At 43.8% G+C, this 22,895-nt stretch overlaps 1 protein-coding gene across 1 annotated transcript in view; it reads left to right on the forward strand.

The window, feature by feature from the left end:
• The first annotated feature begins 1,813 nt into the window (after nt 1–1,813).
• arhgef4 (Rho guanine nucleotide exchange factor (GEF) 4) overlaps nt 1,814–22,895 on the forward strand; it is a 47,256-nt gene continuing 26,174 nt past the window's right edge. The window contains exons 1-2 of the mRNA XM_069725432.1: nt 1,814–2,378; nt 20,416–20,567. Of these exons, the coding sequence (XP_069581533.1) occupies nt 2,120–2,378; nt 20,416–20,567 (411 nt within the window). The 5' untranslated portion in view covers nt 1,814–2,119. The remainder of the gene's footprint in view (nt 2,379–20,415; nt 20,568–22,895) is intronic.

The following is a 22,895-nucleotide window of genomic DNA, read 5'->3' on the forward strand; positions in this document are numbered from 1 at the left end:
AAATGATTCAGGAATCCTCCAATAACTTTACTCTTCTCAGAGGTTGTTCATCCAAATGATCAAAATACTAAATATCATGTTTTCTCTTTAGTCATATCTGGAGATATTGTCAAATATGGAGATACCATGAATATCCGTATATATCAGTAAATAACCACATCATGCATTGAGGAACAGTGATATTTCTATTTATTTAATTTTATTTACATTTACTTGACTAGTAAATAATCAGCAGAATATTTAATATTCATGAATACAGTGTAACAGAGCACGGTGTTATACACACATGCTAATATCAATATAAGATATTGATCTTCATCCTGATTATCCTCACTGATGTGGAGGAATACTTATTTATTTATATATTTTTATTTTTATTGTTATTTATTGATTTACTACCCTGTTTCCAAATACGTTGGGACATTGTGTAAAATGTAAATAAAAACAATGCAATGAGTTACAATTCACATTAACTCATGTAACTGAAAATAGTTCAAAGACAACATCTCAAATGTTGAAACAGACATTTTATTGTTTTATATAAATATCTTCTAATTGTGAATCAGATGTCAGCAACACGTCTCTATAAAGTTGTTCCAGGATCATGTTCACCACTGAGCTGCATCAACTCTTCTTTTAACAACACTCTGGAAACCTTTGGGAACTCAGGAGACCGACCAGCTTCTGGAGTTTAGAAAGTGAAATGTGGTCCCATTCTTGCCTGATAGAGGATTTCAGCTGCTCAACAGTTCAGGGTCTCAGTTCCTCAGACCTCAGGACAGTTTTCTACTTCACCTCAGTCCATCTTCAATGATCTCGGTCCAGAGAAGGCGGCGGTGTTTCTGGATCATGTTTCTATCTGGTTTCTTCTTTGGAGAGTTTTAACATCATTTGTGGACGCAGCGATGAACTGTGTTCACAGACGATGGTTTTCACAAGTGTTCCTGAGCCCATGCAGTGATTTCCACTCCAGAATAGTGTGTTTTTAATGCAGTGCTGCCTGAGGGCCCGAAGATCACCACCATCCAATATTGGTTTCCAGCCTTGTCCCTTGTGTTCAGAGATTTCTCCAGATTCTCTGAATCTTTTAATGATATTATGAACCGTAGACGATGAAATCCACTAATTCTTTGTAGTTTTACGTTGAGGAACATTATTCTTAGATTGTTGAACTATTTTCCAACACAGTCTTTCACAGAGTGGTGAACCTCTCCCCATCTTCACTGCTGAGACTCTGTCTCTCTGAAATCATCTTTTTATACCCAATCATGTTCCTGATCTGTTGCCATGGTAACCTGATTAGTTGTCAGATGTTCCACCGGATGTTTTTTTTTTTTTTTTAGCTTTACACAACTTTTCTAGTCTTTTGTTGAACCTGTCACAACTTTTTAGAGACATGTTGCTGCCATCAAATTCAAAATGAGCAGATATTAATTAAATATGGGTTCATGAGATTTGTAAATCATTACATTCAGTTTTATTTACATTTTACACAGAGTCCCTATTTTTTTTGGAAACAGTGTTGTAATCTAATGACTGGACGTCTCTTCTGTTTAGATCTGCCTCACATTAGCCCCACCGTGACTCTTACTGTCAGTCAGTGTGTGTGTGTGTGTGTGTGTGTGTGTTGGAGGAGGGGGGGTTGGCTCCACCTTAACGTCTCCTGGTGCAGTGAACCATCCACGCTGTCGCTAGCAGCCAAACGACGCGGTCGCTCTCTGGAGTCCCCCTGAAGGACCCCCACTGATGTCAGCCTGGAGAGAGAAAGAGAGTAGAGGGGCGAGTTAATGTGAGGAGATGAAGCGGAGAGAAAGAGACGGGAGAGAGGGAGGGAGGAGCAGAGAGAGAGAGACAGAGAGAGGGAGAGGGAGGTGAAGGAGGAGAGGAGCTGCAGCTTCCTGCTCTGAGTTGGGAGGAGACAGCAGCGAGCTGACAGCTGAAGCTTACCTCAGCAAATAGTGCAGCAAATCTCCTGCAGGCCACTTGCTCCTCCTGCTCCTCCTGCTCCTGCTCCTCCCCCTCCTCCTTCGCTGCACCCTCTCCCTGCCAGGAGAATAAAGCACCTGCTCAGCTGCCTCGCCTCCTCTCCGGTCCCCTCGTTGCCGTGGTTCCTGATCCGATGCGGACCCAGCAGGGGGAGGAGGGGGGCGTGCCACTGCCCGGGGGCAGCTGTGGCAGCAGCGGCAGCTCTGGTCTGTCTCCGGGGTCTGAGTCGGACGGAGGGAGCCCCACAGGCGGAGGGGTGGACGGCATGGTGGACGGAGGTCTCGGGGTGGGTGGATGTATGGGGGGAGGTGGAGGAGGAGGCAGCCTGGGCGGCACTCTGAGGGGGGTCCTGTCTCGCTACTGGAGCTTGGAGAGTCTGCACTCCACCACAGGTAAGTGCACGGCGCAGGTGTGTGTTCATCTGCAGTGAAGAGATGTGCATGGGTGCTGGCTGCCTGGAGGTCCGTGGGGTACCAGACTGGATGGGATGTCTGAGCAGCTGATGGGATGTCTGAGCAGCTGACAGGGTGCTGTGGCATGTGTTGGGTGGGCCGGATGCTCTTTGAGCAGAGACACCAGATTACTGTGTCTCCTGCAGCACCGGGTTTCTGCTCTTAAATGTGCTGATCTGATACACAAGCAGCTCTGCGCATGTGTTCTGGGCTGTTTGTCAAGGTTGAAGTCATTGAAGCAGCTCATATAGCGTGAGACGGACCGTCCTCACCTCTCAGGGACACATCTGAAACACTGGGGGGTCTGTTGATATGACGGTGACACAGCACACAGGACAGACAGGAGACGGGAGGGAGAGAGCAGAGACTCAGGCAGGAAGACTGGTGTGTCCAGCAGGTCAGCAGGACAGCAGGACAACAGGACATCAGGACAACAGGACAAGTAGCCAGAAGAACAGAAGGACAGCAGAACAAGATGACAGCAGTGCAGCAGGTCAAGAAGACAGCAGGACAGCAGGACAAGAAGACAGCAGGACAGAAGGACAGCAGGACAAGAGGACAGCATGACAGCATGACAGCAGGACAGCAGAACAACAGGACAAGAAGACAGCAGGACAACAGTACAGCAGGACAGTAGGACAGCAGGAAAGCAGGACAACAGGACAGCAGGACAGCAGGACAACAGGACAAGGAGACAACAGGACAAGAACACAGCAGGACAACAGGACACTTGGTCCCCCACATGACTCTTTTCTGATCTCAGTCTGAGAATGAGAAACATTTGGAATATCCAGATGTGGATCAGAACTCTGTGATCAGAGGGATTCTAAAACTAAGTGGATCCTCAGGTTTCATCGTCATACTAAAACCAAATTATTATATGATTTCAATCACAATATATTTGATTTTTAATTTTTTTTTTATATATAAACTGGCTAAAATTGAATGAGTAAATGTTCCATGTGACAGACTGGAACAACACGTTGATGTTTTTGCTTGATATATTTTCATAATATAAATTTTTGACCTGGATGATGATCATCAGGTCGATACTCATTCTGTCTGAGACATGATTCAGTTTGAACTGCAGCTGCAGGTCTATTCATGACCATGAAGGGTTGTGTCCCTTTTTACCTGTCGTAGTTTAACATCAAGTCCCCTCAGCTGCCACACCTGTCCACCATTACCCCCCCCTCCTTCAGCTCCCCCCTCCGGGCTGACGTCAGTGGAAAATGTCACGAGGTAACAAGGAAAGATGTGAAGGAGGATTCGTTACACAACCTCAGTTAGACTGTACTTCCACCAGATGTGCAAAACCTTTATTCTGCCTACACGCGCACGCACGCACACGCACACGCACGCACAGACACACAGACTTACTTGTGTCATAAACTCAGTTCAACAGCTACAATCCAACCAGGACAGAGCTGATGAGAACTTTGTCTGTGGTTTCATCTTTGATGTTTGAGATGAATGTTGTGTCCAACTTCAAACTGACTTCATCTTGTTGTTGATTATTGATCAGTGGATGGAGCGTCTGCTCGCTGCTTCACTCTGATTGTGCTAAGCTGTGGTGGACTGATGATTGGCAGTTAGACTGAACCTCTTCCTCTTTTATTTTGAAAGAGCTCCACTCTGAAATTCCTGTCGGCTGTAATTGTCTCTGAATGTTTCTGCTGTTCCCACGGTGACATCTGGTCTCCGAAAAAGACAACCTGTGTTCTGAGTCACATATTAATGGTCTCAGTCGTAGGAAACAATAAACACTGACGGTAGTAAACTGTAAACACTGACTGTAGTAAACATGGATTGTAGTAAAAAGTAACAATTGACTGTAGTAAACTGTAAACGCTGGCTGTAGTAAACTGTAAACATTGACTGTAGTAAACTGTAAACACTGGCTGTAGTAAACTGTAAACATTGATTATAGTAAACTGTAAACATTGACTGTAGTAAACTGTAAACACTGGCTGTAGTAAACTGTAAACATTGACTACAGTAAACTGTAAACATTGACTGTAGTAAACTGTAAACATTGACTGTAGTAAACACTGAACACTGACTGCAGTCAAAAGTAAACACTGACATAAACGGTGAACACTGACGAGGTAAACAGTAAACACTGACTATAGTTAACTGTAAACATTGACTGTAGTAAACAGTAAACACTGACTGTAGTAAACAGTAAACACTGACTGTAGTAAACTGTAAACACTGACTGCAGTAAATGGAAAACACTGACTAGTAAACAGTAAACACTGACTATAGCAAACTGTAAATACTGACTGTCATAAACAGTAAACACTGACAGTAGTAAACCGTAAACACTGACTATAGTTAACTGTAAACATTGACTGTAGTAAATAGTAAACACTGACTGTAGTAAACAGTAACAATTGACTGTAGTAAACTGTAAACATTGACTGTAGTAAACAGTAAAAACTGACTGTAGTAAATAGTAAACACAAACTGTAGTAAACAGTAAACACTGACAGTAGTAAACCGTAAACACTGACTATAGTAAACTGTAAACATTGACTGTACTAAACAGTAACAATTGACTGTAGTAAACAGTAACAATTGACTGTAGTAAACTGTAAACATTGACTGTAGTAAACAGTAAAAACTGACTGTAGTAAATAGTAAACACAAACTGTAGTAAACTGTAAACACTGGCTGTGGTAAACTGTAAACACTGACTGTTGTAAACGTAAATATTGACTATAGTAAACTGTAAACACTGACTGTAGTAAACAGTAAACACTGACTGTAGTATATTGACTATAGTAAACTGTAAAAATTGACTGTAGTAAACTGTAAACACTGACTATGGCAAACATTAAACACTGACTGTCATAAACAGTAAACACTGTCTGTAGTAAACACTGACTGTAGTAAACACTGACTGTAGTAAACGGTAAACACTGACTGTAGTAAACAGTAAACACTTCATGTAGTAAAAAGTAAATACTGACTGTAGTAAACAGTAAACACTGACTGTAGTAAACAGTAAACACTTCATGTAGTAAACAGTTAATGTTGACTATAGTAAACAGTAAACACTGACTAGTAAACTGTAAACATTGACTGTAGTAAACAGTAAACACTGACTATGGTAAACAGTAAACACTGACTGTCGTAAACAGTAAACACTGTCTGTAGTAAACACTAAAACATGACTGTAGTAAACAGTAATCACTGACTGTAGTAAACAATAAGCACTGACTGTAGTAAACAGTAAACACTTCCTGTAGTAAACAGTTAACGTTGACTATAGTAAACAGTAAACACTGACTGTGGTTAACTGTAACAATTGACTGTAGTAAACTGTAAACATTGACTGTAGTAAACAGTAAAAACTGACTGTAGTAAATAGTAAACACAAACTGTAGTAAACTGTAAACACTGGCTGTGGTAAACTGTAAACACTGACTGTTGTAAACGTAAATATTGACTATAGTAAACTGTAAACACTGACTGTAGTAAACAGTAAACACTGACTGTAGTATATTGACTATAGTAAACTGTAAAAATTGACTGTAGTAAACTGTAAACACTGACTATGGCAAACATTAAACACTGACTGTCATAAACAGTAAACACTGTCTGTAGTAAACACTGACTGTAGTAAACACTGACTGTAGTAAACGGTAAACACTGACTGTAGTAAACAGTAAACACTTACTGTAGTAAACAGTTAATGTTCACTATAGTAAACAGTAAACACTGACTGTAGTAAACAGTAAACATTGACATGTAGTAAACAGTTAATGTTGACTATAGTAAACAGTAAACACTGACTGTAGTAAACTGTAAACATTGACTGTAGTAAACAGTAAACACTGACTATAGTAAACAGTAAACACTGACTGTCGTAAACAGTAAACACTGACTGTAGTAAACAGTAAAAAATGACTGTAGTAAACAGTAAACACTGACTGTAGTAAACAATAAACACTGACTATAGTAAACAGTAAACACTGACTGTAGTAAACAGTTAACATCGACTATAGTAAACAGTAAACACTGACAAGTAAACTGTAAACATTGATTGTAGTAAACAGTAAAAACTGACTGTAGTAAATAGTAAACACAAACTGTAGTAAACTGTAAACACTGGCTGTGGTAAACTGTAAACACTGACTGTAGTAAACTGTAAACACTGACTGTAGTAAACAGTAAACACTAAACAGTAAAAAACACTGTAGTACATTGACTATAGTAAACATTGACTAGTAAAGTAAACTGTAGTAAACACTGACTGTGGTAAACAGTAAACACTGACTAAACAGTAAACACTGACTGTAGTAAACTGTAAACATTGACTGTAGTAAACTGTACAAATTGACTATAGTAAACACTGACTGTCTTAAACAGTAAACACTGACTGTAGTTAACTGTAAAGCATTGACTGTAGTAAACACTGACTGTCCTGAACAGTAAACACTGACTGTAGTTAACTGTAAACATTGACTGTAGTAAACGATAAACACTGACTAGAGTAAATTGTAAATACTGACTGCAGTAAACTGTAAACACTTACTATAGTAAACAGTAAACACTGACTGTAGTAAACAGTAAACAGTAAACAGTAAACACTGACTGTAGTAAATCGTAAACACTGATGTAGTAAACAGTAAACACTGACTGTAGTGAACAGTAAACATTGACTGTAGAAAACATTTACTGTCATAAACACTAACCACTGACTGCAGTAAACTGTAAACACTGACTATAGTAAACTGTAAAAATTGACTGTAGTAAACTGTAAAAAAATTCTGTAGTAAACACTGACTGTCCTAAACAGTAAACACTGACTGCAGTAAACTGTAAACACTGACTATAGTAAACAGTAAACACTGACTGTAGTAAACAGTTAACATTGACTATAGTAAACTGTAAACATTGACTGTAGTAAACAGTGAACACCGACTGTAGCAAACAGTAAACATTGACTGTAGTAAACACTGACTGTCATAAACACTAACCACTGACTGCAGTAAACTGTACACACTGACTATAGTAAACAATAAACACTGAATGTAGTAAATTGTAAACATTGACTGAAGTAAACAGTAAACACTGACTGTGGTAAACTGTAAACACAAACTTTAGTAAATATTGACTATTGTAAACAGTAAACACTCACTGTTTACTACAGGAATACACTGACTGTAGTAAACAAGTAAACATTAACTACAGTAAACAGTAAACAGTAAACACTGACAAGTAAACTGTAAACATTGACTGTAGTAATCTGTAAACACTGGCTGTAGTAAATAGTAAACACTGAATATAATAAACTGTAAACATTGACTGTCATAAACAGCAAACATTGACTGTTTTAAACAGTAAAGATTGTCGTAAACAGTAAACACTACTAGTAAACACTGATTGTTGTAATCTGAAAAAATTGACTGTCGTAAACAGTAAACACTGACTTTAGTAAACACTGACTATCGTAAACACCGACTGTCATAAAAAGTAAACACTGACTATAGTAAACAGTATACATTGACTACAGCAAACAGTAAACATTGAGTGACGTAAACAGTAAACACCGACTGTAGTAAACACTGGCTATAGTAAACTGTGAACACTGACTGTAGTAAACATTGACGATAATAAAAATGAAACACTGACTGTCGTAAACTGTAAAAATTGACTCGTAACAAGTAAACACTGACTGTAGTAAATACTGACTGTCATAAACGCTAACCACTGACTATAGTAAACAGTAAACACTGACTGTAGTAAACAGTTAACATCGACTACAGTAAACTGTAAACATTGACTGTAGTAAACAGTAAATGTCAGTGAATGTCATGTTATTTGAAGCACTGAAGGTTGTGTTGGATTATTTACCTAAAGTATGATTGTCTGAATTCAGTCACAAAACGTTCCCGCAAATGTTTCATAAAAAACCTTTTCATGAAGGGTTTGTTCGTATTAAAACGCGATAGAGCTTTTAGTTAGAAAAACTACTGGAAGTGTTGAGTTTGTAACAAGAAAGTGAACTGTACTGAACATGGCCAAGACCAGAGAGAATGTGGTCGACTTCAGGAGGAAAACGACGGCTCCACAACCACTGAGAGTTCTGGGAGAGGAGGTGGACATGGTGCAGGAGTACAAGTACCTGGTGTCTCCATGACAACAGACTGAACTGGAAGACCAACATCAACGCTGTCTACAAGAAGGGGATGAGTCGACTCTTTTTCTTGAGGAAACTTTGATCCTTCAATGTGTGCAGCGAGATGTTGGAGATGTTCTACCAGTCTGTTGTGGCCAGTGAACTGTACTTCTAGTAGTCTGCTGGGGGGAGAAGGGGGAGGGGGGCAGCATTGGAGCCGGTGACACCAACAGACTTAACAAACTGGTGAAGAAGGCCGGCTCCATCATTGGCTCCAAACTGGACAGTCTGGAAAAGGAGGTGGAGAGGAGGGCGCTGAGGAAACTATTATCCATATTGGATAATCCAGACCACCCTCTCCACCTGCTGCAGGGACAGAGGAGGACGTTCTCCAAAAGACTCCTCCAGCTGCTGTCACAAGGACAGATGCAGGAGATCATTGATACAGGAGATCATTCCTGATAGAGGAGATCATTCCTGTTACAAGAGATCCTTCCAGATACAGGAGATCATTCCTGATACAGGAGATCATTCCTGATACAGGAGATCATTCCAGATATAGGAGATCATTCCAGATACAGGAGATCATTCCTGATACAGGAGATCATTCAGGAGATCATTCCAGATACAGGAGATCATTCAGGAGATCATTCCTGATACAGGAGATCATTCCAGATACAGGAGATCATTCTTGATACAGGAGATCATTCCAGATACAGGAGATCATTCCTGATACAGGAGATCATTCTTGATACAGGAGATCATTCCAGATATAGGAGATCATTCCAGATACAGGAGATCATTCCTGATACAGGAGATCATTCAGGAGATCATTCCAGATATAGGAGATCATTCCAGATACAGGAGATCATTCCTGATACAGGAGATCATTCCAGATATAGGAGATCATTCCAGATACAGGAGATCATTCCTGATACAGGAGATCATTCCAGATACAGAAGATCATTCCAGATACAGGAGATCATTCCTGATACAGGAGATCATTCCTGCCCACTGCAATAAGACTGTACAATAACTCACTTCTGGCAAAATCCATCACACAACAATAACACCATTATTGTTCTTGTTTGTTGAAATCTTTGCACTATTGTTTAGTTAGTTTTAATTTAATTATTCTATTTTATTCTATTTATTGTATATACACTGTGCATTTTTATATTTAATATTTTTTACTGTTGTTTTATTGCTTTCCTGTATCTATAATGCTGCTGTAGCGAAAAAAAAAAAAACTGGAGCTGCTTAACCATCCTGCTGTTTCTGTTACTGTTCAGCACACGTAAATATATATTTCAACAGATTCATTATTTCTGTTCAGGACCTTCGATGTCACACAGAACAGCCCGACATAGCAGCAGTAACAGGGGGTACTTAGGGTTTACTGAGTGTGTACTCAGTGTGTACTCAGTGTGTACTCAGTGTGTACTTAGTGTGTACTTAGGGTGTACTCAGTTTGTACTCTGTGTACTTAGGGTCTACTCAGTGTGTACTCAGTGTGTACTTAGGGTCTACTCAGTGTGTACTTAGTGTGTACTCAGCCTCCTCCTGCTGCTTCACTCAGCAACAGCCAGTGTAACAAAGAGCTGAAATAACTCTTTGTAGGAGGAAGAAGTGAGTCGAAAGGAGCGTCTCTGTTCTCCCGCTGGCAGGTGGACAGTGAGATGTCTTTGTCCTTTAAATAGATTCCTGTGAATCCCCCCCCCCCATCCCTCCTCCTCTCTGTGGCCTTGTTACTGTTCAGTCCGTCAGCTCGTTAGTATGAACAGCGTGACGTGATACTTGATAGTTGATCTGCTGCTTAATGCTGCTCTGACTGACAGGCAGGGGGGGGGGTGCACTACACACAGTGATAGAGGTCAGAGGACAGTGTAGAGGACAAAGGACAGTGACAGAGGACAGAGGACATTGACAGACGGCAGTGACAGAGAACAGAGGACAGTGATAGAGGACCGAGGATAGTGATAGAAGACAGAGGGCAGTGGTAGAGGATGGAGGACAGTGATAGAGGACAGAGGACAGTGACAGAGGACAGACACACACACATACACAGAGGTTAATCGGAATGTGTATACCAACTCTGATAACTCAGTCAGTGTGGTCACAGGTTTAAAACTCCAACCAGCTACATTCTCCACCTCCTCATCCTCTTCATCATCCACCTCCTCATCCTCTTCATCATCCACCTCATCATCCTCTTCATCATCCACCTCCTCATCCTCTTCATCATCCACCTCATCATCCTCTTCATCATCCACCTCATCATCCTCTTCATCATCCAGTCCAGATTTAGACCACATAATTCTGATATACAGACTCTCTAACCTCACCATCACATCAATAATAATAATAATAATAACAATAATAATAATAATACAATTGCACCCTAATAATACGTTAAATATTACACATTGATGACATCACAGGTAAAATATGTTTACACCCATCAGCCATAACATTAAGATGTGGTTCTGTTGGAGCTTGTGGTGTGTGTGCAGTCCTGTCTGTCCTCCACAGTCCTCTCTGTCCTCCACAGGTCTCTCCTCCACAGTCCTGTCTGTCCTCCACAGGTCTGTCTGTCCTGCACAGTCCTGTCTGTCCTCCACAGGCCTTTCCTCCACAGATCTGTCCTCCATCTGAATCCCAGCTCACATCTGATGGTTGTTTCTTCTGAAGCAGTTTTGTCTTCAGGACTCTTCTGTGTTTGTTTATGATCTGCTCAAGTTTTTTGGAAAATATCCCACAGATTTACTAATGAACATAAAACTCTTCAGTGTTTATAAAACTAGTAAAAAGTGCAGTTAAGATTCAGAGTAAAGTATTTTTTTAGTTCTATCAGTCAGTGTAACATGTAATACTGTTGTGTTTGTACGTCCGTCCCAGTGAAGCTTCTGTCTCTGTCGTCTCTGATGTCTCACTGAGAGGGCTGCAGGTCTGTCATCCATCAAAGGTCTGAAGAAACTCTAATGAGGCTGAAAACGCTGACTCAGATGATTTTCCTATTTTTGTCATCCTGTTTGTTATTGGTAAAAACTGAGGTCGTTTCTCCTCCTTCAGACTGACACACATTTACTTGATCATTCTTCATCGTCAGCAGTCTCATTCTTCTGCTCCCGTCTCTGTCCCTCTTGGCAGACATGCTGAATGGGTCTGAAGAAACCCCTCACGTCCCACGTTGTCATGTTTCAGCTGTTCTGCTGGACGGAACCCAGAAGGAACAGAACCACCCAGCGGTGGTTTCGTCCTCTCGGCCTGCTGGATCTCTTTTATTTCTACTTCATTGTTGGTGTCATGGAAATGACTCCTCCGTCCAAATGAGGGGGAAACTCTCCTCAGAACCAACTTCTGGTAGAAAGTTAAAGGGTCCAGCAGTCTGTTTGTACTCAGACAACCCGGTTCTAGATGCTCCGCTGCCTCCTGCTTCCTCTCACATGGCTAACGCAGCACCGATATATCTGCTTTGTTTCTAAACACGTAGACTCAGCAACAGTATCTGAGACAGCCCAAACACATGCACAACATCCAGATCCACACCCTCCAGATCCACACCCTCCAGATCCACACTCTCCAGATCCACAGCCTCCAGATCCACAACCTCCAGATCCACACCCTCCAGATCCACACTCTCCAGATCCACAACCTCCAGATCCACACCCTCCAGATCCACACCCTCCAGATCCACACCCTCCAGATCCACAACCTCCAGATCCACAACATCCAGATCCACACCCTCTAGATCCACACCCTCCAGATCCACAACATCCAGATCCACAACCACCAGATCCACAACCTCCAGATCCACAACCTCCAGATCCACAACATCAACAACATCCAGACACTGTTGGGAACATGTTTAGTTGCAACACAAATGAAGACAACAATTTAATGTTTATAATCAGTCGAACAGGTTCATGTTGATAATCAGTATGCAGAGCGCCCCCTGCTGACTCAGACTGGTCTTTACCACTGTACACATCAGGTGATGGAGCACAAGAGAATGTGAAGATGATTCATGGAGACACAGTTCATTTATTGTAGAATGTATTGTTCCAGCGGATTACAAATATCACCAGATACACACACACATCCACATCCAGACAAACACACACACGTGCGCACACACACACACACACACACACACACACACACACACACACACACACACACACACACACACACACACACACACACACACACACACACACACACACACACACACACACACACACAGCTCTCCAGCGTCCTGGTTAGCTGAGTGGCTGAGGACAGGCATTTGGACGAGGCTGTCCAGTCATGCGTTGCTAGTAGACACATGACTCAGTGCAGCACACACACACACACACACACACACACACACACACACACACACACACACACACACACACACACACACACACACACACACACACACACACACACACACACACACACACACACACACACACACAGACATTGAATGAAAATGCAACCGTTCCGCCTGACTTCCTGCACTAACTGTTGGATGTTCTCTGATCTGATCTAACCTACATTCAAAGGGTGATTAAATCTACAGTTACACACAAACCCATTAAATCAATGTTGTGTAGTGATCCCATCAGTCCAGACACACACACACACACACAAACACACACACAAACACACGCACACACACACGCGCACACACACACACACGGGCACACACACACACGCACACACACAAACACACAAACACACACACTCACACACACACACACACACACACACACACACACACACACACACACACACACACACACACACACACACACACACACACACACACACACACACACACACACAAACAAACGCACAAACACACACACACACACACACACACACACACACACACACAGACACACAAACAAACACACACTCACACACACTCAAACACACACTCACGCACACAAACAAACACACACACACACACACACACAAACAAACACACACATACACACAGAGGCCTGTGTTGTGCGTGGTCAGAAGGTGTGACTGAGGCTTTGTTCTCTGTGGATACTAAAGATGGAGGACTGCCCCTCTATTGTCACCGTTACAATCCTCAGGATGTGGATCATTTTACAGTAATCCCATTGTTAGATAGAGGTCAGTAGGTGCAGGTCACTAGGTGGAGGTCAGTAGGTGGTCAGTAGGTGGAGGTCAGTAGGTAGAGGTCAGTAAATGGAGGTCAGTAGGTGGAGGTCAGTAGGTGGTCAGTAGGTGGAGGTCAGTAAATGGAGGTCAATAGGTGGAGGTCAGTAGATGGAGGTCCGTAGGTGGAGGTCAGTAAATGGAGGTCAGTAGATGGACGTCAGTAGGTAGAGGTCAGTAGGTGGAGGTCAGTTAATGGAGGTCGGTAGGTGGAGGTCAGTAAATGGATGTCAGTAGGTGGAGGTCAGTAAATGGTGTTCAGTAAGTGGAGGTCAGTAGGTGAAGGTCAGTAGATGGAGGTAAGTAGGTGGAGGTCAGTAGGTGGAGGTCAGTAAATGAAGGTCTGTAAATGGAGGTCAGAAGGTGGAGGTCAGTAGGTGGAGGTCAGTAAATGGTGTTCAGTAAGTGGAGATCAGTAGGTGGAGGTCAGTAGATGGAGGTCAGTAAATGGAGGTCAGTAGGTGAAGATCAGTAGATGGATGTCAGTAAATGGAGATTAGTAGGTGGAGGTCAATAGATGGTCAGTAGGTAGAGGTCAGTAAATGGAGGTCTGTAGATGGAGGTCAGTAAATGGAGGTCAGTAGGTGATCAGTAGGTGGAGGTCAATAGATGGTCAGTAGGTGGAGGTCAGTAGATGGTCAGTAGCATATCAGTAGGTGGAGATCACTAGGTGGTCAGTAAATGGAGGTCAGCAGATTGTCAGTAGGTGGAGGTCACTAGGTGGAGGTCAGTAGATGGGCAGTAAGTGGAGGTCAGTAAATGGAGGTCGGTAGGTGGAGGTCAGTAGGTGTGGGTCAGTAAATGGAGGTCAGTAAGTGGAGATCAGTAGGTGGAGGTCAGTTAATGGAGGTCCGTAGGTGAAGGTCAGTAGCTAGAGGTCAGTAGATAGAGGTCAGTAAGTGGAGGTCAGTAAATGAAGGTCAGTAGGTGGAGGTCAGTAAATGGAGGTCTGTAGGTGGAGGTCAGTAAGTGGAGGTCATTAGCTGGAGGTCAGTAGATGGAGGTCAGTAGGCAGAGGTCAGTAGTTTGAGGTCAGTAAATGGAGGTCAGTAAGTGGAAGTCAATAAGTGGACGTCAGTAGGTGGAGGTCAGTAGATGGAGGTCAGTAGGTGGAGGTCAATAGTTTCAGGTCAGTTGATGGAGGTCAAGAAGTGGAGGTCAGTAGGTGAAGGTCAGTGGATGGAGGTCAACAAATGGAGGTCAGTAAATTGAGGTCAGTAGGTGGAGGTCTAGTAAATGGAGGTCAGTAAATGGAGGTCAGCAAGTGGAGATCAGCAGGTGGAGGTCAGTAAAAGGAGGTCAGTAAGTGGAGGTCAGTAAATGGAGGTCAGTAGGTGTAGGTCAGTAGATGGAGGTCAGTAAATGGAGGTCAGTAAGTGGAGGTCAGTAGATGGAGGTCAGTAGGTGGAGGTCAATAGTTTCAGGTCAGTTGATGGAGGTCAAGAGGTGGAGGTCAGTAGGTGGTCAGTAGGTGAAGGTCAGTAGATGGAGGTCAGCAAATGGAGGTCAGTAAGTGGAAGTCAGTAAGTGGACGTCAGTAGGTGGAGGTCAGTAGATGGAGGTCAGTAGGTGGAGGTCAATAGTTTCACGTCAGTTGATGGAGGTCAAGAGGTGGAGGTCAGTAGGTGAAGGTCAGTGGATGGAGGTCAACAAATGGAGGTCAGTAAATTGAGGTCAGTAGGTGGAGGTCAAGTAAATGGAGGTCAGTAAATGGAGGTCAGTAGGTGGAGGTCAGTAAATGGTGTTCAGTAAGTGGAGGTCAGTAGGTGGAGGTCAGTAGATGGAGGTCAGTAGGTGGAGGTCTAGTAAATGGAGGTCAGTAGGTGAAGGTCAATAGTTTGAGGTCAGTAGGTGGAGGTCTAGTAAATGGAGGTCAGTAGGTGGAGGTCTAGTGAATGGAGGTCAGTAGGTGAAGGTCAATAGTTTAAGGTCAGTAGATGGAGGTCAGTAGGTGGAGGTCAGTAAATGGTGTTCAGTAAGTGGAGGTCATTAACTGGAGGTCAGTAAGTGGAGGTCAGTAAGTGGAGGTCAGTAAGTGGAGGTCAGTAAATGGAGGTCAGTAGATGCGTGCTCCACCCTCAGTGTGCTTCACCCTCATGGTAAACCCCCCATGCCCTTTCCTCCTTTTTTTAGCACCTGACTCTCTTCGTGCATCTTTTCCATATCAGCCGGGGGTTCTGTGCTCTTTCTTTATATCCATCTCTCTGTATCTCCATGGGGATCTGTCACCACAGAAATATCCTCCGTGGCAACAGCTGTTGGCAGGCAGCTGAGGGCAACGCTGTGATGAAGTGTGACAGTAGGAGTATTTTTAACTCGTCAGCGGAGGTTGGAGGAGAAACAGAGCAGCTGATCCAGGATGTTTACACCCTGTGTTATTACTCAGTGTTATTACACCCTGTGTTATTACACCCTGTGTTATTACAAGTGTTATTACACCCTGTGTTATTACAAGTGTTATTACACCCTGTGTTATTACTCAGTGTTATTACACCCTGTGTTATTACAAGTGTTATTACACCCTGTGTTATTACAAATGTTATTACACCCTGTGTTATTACTCAGTATTATTACACCCTGTGTTATTACACCCTGTGTTATTACAAGTGTTATTACACCCTGTGTTATTACAAATGTTATTACACCCTGTGTTATTACTCAGTATTATTACACCCTGTGTTATTACACCCTGTGTTATTACTCAGTGTTATTACACCCTGTGTTATTACACCCTGTTATTACTCAGTGTTATTACACCCTGTGTTATTACACCCTGTTATTACACCCTGTGTTATTACAAGTGTTATTACAATTGTCATTACACCCTGTGTTATTACAAGTGTTATTACAATTGTTATTACACCCTGTGTTACTACACGTGTACCGTGTTTTATTACATCTTGTTATTACACCATAATGTGTTATTACATCCTGTGTTATTACTGTTAGATAGATAGATAGATAGATAGATAGATAGATAGATAGATAGATAGATAGATACTTTATTAATCCCTCAGAGGGAAATATTTATGTCACAGCAGCATGTACAAGGCAAACATTTTTATATATAAAAAAAAATGCACATTCTATACAATAAAATAAAATAATATCAAATAAACGAAACAAAATAACCCTAACCTAAACCTAAACAACAGTGCAATGGATTAGAACAAAACAACATACAAGACAGCAGTGCCAGGGTGTTATTGTTGTGTGATGGATTTGGCCAGAGGTGATTTATTGTACAGTCTTATTGCAGTGGGCAAGAATGATCTCCTGTATCAGGAATGATCTCCTGTATCTGGAATGATCTCCTGTATCTGGAATAATCTCTTGTATCTGTCCTTGTGACAGCAGCTGGAGGAGTCTTTTGGAGAACGTCCTCCTCTGTCCCTGCAGCAGGTGGAGAGGGTGGTCAGGATTATCCAATATGGGTAATAGTTTCCTCAGCGTCCTCCTCTCCACCTCCTTTTCCAGACTGTCCAGTTTGCAGCCAATGATGGAGCCGGCCTTCTTCACCAGTTTGTTAAGTCTGTTGGTGTCTCCGGCTCCAATGCTGCCCCCTCCCCCCTCCCCCCAGCAGACTACTAGAAGTACAGTTCACTGGCCACAACAGATGGTAGAACATCTCCAACATCTCGCTGCACACATTGAAGGATCGAAGTTTCCTCAAGAAAAAGAGTCGACTCATCCCCTTCTTGCAGACAGCGTTGATGTTGGTTTTCCAGTTCAGTCTGTTGTCATGGAGACACCAGGTAAGTACCTCCACCATGTCCACCTCCTCTCCCAGAACTCTCAGCAGTTGTGGAGCCGTCATCTTCCTCCTGAAGTCGACCACTGGTCTTGGCCACGTTCAGAAGGAGGTGATTTCTACCAGGCCACTCCACAAAGTCCTCCACTCCTGCCCTGTACTCCTCCTCCCGTCCATCCCTTATACACCGACCACTGACTCCTCCTCCCGTCCATCTCTTATACATCCTACCACTGCAGAGTCATCAGAGAACTTCTGCAGATGTCTTGACTCTGAGTTGTTCTGGAAGTCAGTGGTGTAGGAGGTGAACAAGAAGGAGACAGAACAGTTCCCTGTGGAGCTCCAGTACCACTGACCACCGTATCAGACAGCACACTGCCCAGACGGACAAACTGTGGTCTGCCTGTCAGGTAGTCAGTGATCCAGGAGACGGTGGACATGTCCACCCCCACCACCCCCCACCACCCGCAGCTTCTCACTCAGCAGCAGTGGTTGGATGATGTTGAATGCACTGGAGAAATCAAAGAAAGTGATTCTCACAGTCACCGGTTCCATCCAGGTGAGACTGAGCTCGTTGCAGCAGGTAGATGATGGCGTCGTCCACTCCCACATGAGGCTGGTACGCAAATTGCAGAGAGTCCAGTGAAGACTTCACCAGTGGTCTGAGGTGGGCCAAGACCAGCCTCTCCAGCACCTTCATCACATGAGATGTGAGGGCAACCGGTCGGTAGTCGTTGAGGCCGGATGGAGTCGTCTTCTTTGGTACAGGAATCAGGCAGGACGTCTTCCACAGCACCGGGACCTCCTCCTGCTTCAGGCTCAGGTTGAAGAGGTGTTGTAGGACCTCAGCCAGCTGGACGGCGCAGGTCTTCAGGACCCAGGGCCGATGCCGTCAGGTCTTCAGGATCCAGGGCCGATGCCGTCAAGTCCTCAGGACCTGGGGCTGATGCCATCAGGTCTTCAGGACCCCGGGGCTGATGCCGTCAGGTCCTGCAGCCTTGCACTGGTGGAGTCTCTCCAGCTGTCTCCTAACCTGGCCAGTCGTCACAGAGAGGAGGGGGGGGGGTGTCATGGCGTCAGTGGTGGAAGAGCCCTTTGGAGTTGAGGACTCTGTGTCCATGCAGCTCACCAGGGGGGACAGATCGGGGAGGGGTAAGGCAGCGGAGGTGTTTGGGGGTGTGAGGTGTGGAGGAGACAGATGAGGGCAGTGAACTAAATCTGTTGAAGAAACAGTTTAGCTCATTGTTCCTCTCCAGGTTCCCCCTGGTTGTTCCTCTCCAGGTTCCCCCTGGTTGTCTCCCTCCAACCTAGAAGCCAGTAATCTCCTTCATCGCGGTCATCACCTCCCTCACGTTGTTCTGCTGGAGTTTGGCCTCCAGCTTCCTCCTATAGGAGTCCTTGCACTCCCTCATCTTCTCCTTCAGGTGGCGCTGCACTCTCCTGAGCTCCTCCCTGTCCCCAGACCTGAAGGCTGCTTTCTTCTGATTAAGAAGAACTTTCAGGTCACTGGTGATCCACGGCTTGTTGTTGGGGAAGCATTTTACAGTCCAGGATGGTACGGTGGTGTGTTCACAGAATTTGATGTATTCTGTGATACAGTCCGTCCTGCTGTTGATGTCCTCCCCATGTGGTCCACACAGCACATCCCAGTCCATGGACTCAAAGCAGTCCTGCAGGGCGTCTTTAGCCTCCTGTGTCCACCTCCTCACGGTCCTGAAGCCGAGTACAGTCCTGAAGCAGAGAACGGTCCTGAAGCCGGGTACAGTCCTGAAGCAGGGAGCGGTCCTGAAGCAGGGTATGGTCCTGAAGCAGTGAACGGTCCTGAAGCCGGGAACGGTCCTGAAGCCGGGTACGGTCCTGAAACAGGGAACGGTCCTGAAGCCGGGAATGGTCCTGAAGACGGGTACGGTCCTGAAGCAGGGAACGGTCCTGAAGCAGTGATCGGTCCTGAAGCAGGGAACGGTCCTGAAGCCGGGTACGGCCGCGCTGTGGTCTGGGAAATGTGAGTGCAGCCATATCTCGGTGAAACACATGATGCTGCACTCCCGGTATTCCCGCTGAGTCTTTACCAGCGCGCCGAGTTCATCCGTCTTATTGGCCAATGACCTCACGTTCCCCATTAAAATCTCCGGTACCGATGATTTATATTTCCTCCTCTTCGCCTTCAGCTTCTTGGTTTAATGACACTACACAGTCTTGCAGAATAAGTGTCTATTTTTTTATTTGATTAATTATTAAGATTATTATGGTTTATTATTACATTTAGAAAATTACAAACATCGACATAGCTGTCATCAGGTTACCTCAGACTCTCCGACTGCTTCCTTGTTCTGATGAAGCTCCTCCTCCGTTATGTGGATGTGTGCTTTGGTTCGTTGTGATGCTGGAAGGTGAAACTCACTTTCATCTTCAGTTTCAGTTTCATCTAAATCTTCAGTTTTATCTTCAGCTTCAACTTCAGCTTCAGTTTCAGCTTCAGCTTCCTGTCTGCAGGTTCTGTGAATTGAAGCTGTTCATGATTTCTTCCATTTTAAAGCTCCAGCTGCTCCACCATGTCCTCTGAGCCGCTGCTGACGTTGTTCTTGTGACAAACACAGTTCGGTTATTCGGTTATCCTGTTGTTAGAGATGTTATGATATGATGAAGAGTCATCTCCTCCTGCTCTTAGAGGTCCCAGACGTTGACAGAAAGGTGGTTTCAGTGCTGACGTTAGTCTCTGAACTCTGACAGCTTGTCTTCACTCTGATACATCTCAGTGTCTCTTCATGTCCAACAGCAGCAGTCTGAACTGTCTGGACTGGACACGGACGACTCGGAAACTTGACATGCACATTTATTATTATTATTTAAATAATCTGTACGTCAATTAATCCGACTGTCTTTGTCTCCCCCCCTATGCTCTGTCCTCCCCGTCTCAGCCGTGGTTGTCCCTGACGGGGCGTCTGATAAGGTTTGTCTTGGGGACGAGCTGGGCAGTGAGGAGGACCTTCTGTACGAAGAGTTTCGTAGTGCTGGACATCGTTTTGGACATCCAGGAGGGGGCGGCGGAGAGCAGCTGGCCATCAACGAGGTGGGTGGAGACTCTAATACTGATGGAGAACTGTGGTTGCATTAACGACCACCACAGCAGCTTTGTGTACATTACTACTGTAACACAGTGTTTTCATTCTGCCACCGGGGGCGCTGTTGTTGTCTTTAACATGAGTAATGGTTGGTTCAGGCTGTGGTATGTGTGTACTGTTATTAAGCTGTTACCATGGAAATAAATCTATCACATCACTTCACGTCCAGTCCATGAATGACGTCCATCCAGAACCTTTGTCTCAGAGAGCCTTCGCCCCACAGTCATCCTCACCGTAGGGAAGCAGCCTGTCATCAGTACAGGACAAGACTCAGATGGCTACTCGGGGGTCGTGGGTTTGTTTGGTTGTCACGGTTACCTGCTGTGTATTCTACATGTAGTAGTCCTGTTAATAATCTGTCCCTGTGCTATGGGTCATCATCCTCTGCTGCTTCATCATGTGGTCTCTTCTCTGTTCCTTTGATTGGTTGATGGGCTGCACTCTGACAGCAAATCAAAATGGAGAGCCAGCTGCAAAGAAAGCAGTTTCCTTCTTCTTCCTGAGTATCAGAGTCAGCTCTGTGCTGTCACCCTGTGGAGGACTGATGTATGTGTGTCAAACGTTTAACGTGTGGGAACAAATGTACAAATCAGTCTGTGTGTGTGTGTCAGTTCCATATGACAGTGAAGTCTATGTTTGTCCTTTTAACTGGTTCTTGAATAAAATTGCAGATTTGAGAACATCAGATAAGGAAATGATAACATTATTTTGAGGTTTGAGTGGCTGCTAGTTCATGTTGGGACGCTGCGTAAAATATGTAAACACATTTGATTTAAAATAGAACAAAGACAACATATCAAATTTGGAAAAAATTTTTTTTATTATTTTATGTAAAATATCTGCTCATTTTGAATTTGATGGCAGCAACACGTCTCTATAAGGTTATCACAGGATCAACAAAAGACGGGAAAAGTTGAGTAACAAAAAAAAAAAAAAAACACCTGGTGGAACATCTGACAACTAATGAGGTTACCATGGCAACAGATCAGTAACATCATTGGGTATATTGTGGGTAAAAGATGATTTCAGAGAGGCAGTCTCTCAGCAGTGAAGATGGGGAGAGGTTCACCACTCTGAAAGACTGTGTTAGAAAATAGTGCAACAATCTAAGAATAATGTTCCTCAACGTAAAACTACAAAGAATTAGTGGATTTCATCGTCTACGGTTCATAATATCATTAAAAGATTCAGAGAATCTGGAGAAATCTCTGAACACAAGGGACAAGGCTGGAAACCAATATTGGATGGTGGTGATCTTCGGGCCCTCAGGCAGCACTGCATTAAAAACACACTATTCTGGAGTGGAAATCACTGCATGGGCTCAGGAACACTTGTGAAAACCATCGTCTGTGAACACAGTTCATCTCTGCGTCCACAAATGATGTTAAAACTCTCCAAAGAAGAAACCAGATAGAAACATGATCCAGAAACACCGCCGCCTTCTCTGGACCGAGATCATTGAAGATGGACTGAGGTGAAGTGGACAACTGTCCTGAGGTCTGATGGATCACAATCTGAGATTCTGTTTGGAAATCGTGGACGCTGCATCCTCCAGGTTAAAGAGGAGAGGGACCATCCAGCTTGTTATCAGCTCAGTTCTACAGCCAGCATCTGTGATGGTACAGGATGCATTAGTGCACATGGCATGGGTAGCTTGAACATCTGGAAGGAAGCATTAATCCTGAATGATACTGTTCACGGATGAAAAATGGGCTGCTGTGTATTCTTGAATGTCATTTAATCAACATTTTATTTTAATTACACATTATAGTACATGAGAGGTATATTTAGTAGGATTTATTTCCCATTATGTAATACCACTTTGTACAGAAAGAGGCAACAGTGACTCACTGTGCCTGCTCTCATATTCTTCCCCTCACTCCTCATGTCTGAACAGAACCAACCTGACCAACACAGACTGTGAAGGGGGAAAGGTTTCAGTGTAACACCGGCTCTCAGCGTGTCAGCAGTATGGTGAAGTGTTGTTGTCCTGCTGTTCGTAGTTGTTGTTTTTTGTATAACTGATGATTGTTAAGTCAGATAGTCTGGCAGTCATTGATCCACAGAAACTGGTGATCAGTGAAGTTTGAAGTTACATTAAAGCTCATTATTCTATTCAGGATGATAATCACACCCAACCCCCCTCCCCCCACCTTTCTCTGAGGGGTTGCTATGGCCCTGCCCCAACCACTCTGGTATCCAGGATATGCTGACACTCTCTGCATTCTGATTGGCTGGCTGCTCTGTCAGGGTGGAGGCACTACCAGAGGAAGGGG

The sequence above is a fragment of the Brachyistius frenatus genome, unplaced genomic scaffold (assembly GCF_029030835.1).
Source record: "Brachyistius frenatus isolate BFR_SWC_R1_liver_20210118 unplaced genomic scaffold, ASM2903083v1 Contig_423, whole genome shotgun sequence".
In the NCBI taxonomy this organism is placed as follows: domain Eukaryota; kingdom Metazoa; phylum Chordata; class Actinopteri; family Embiotocidae; genus Brachyistius; species Brachyistius frenatus.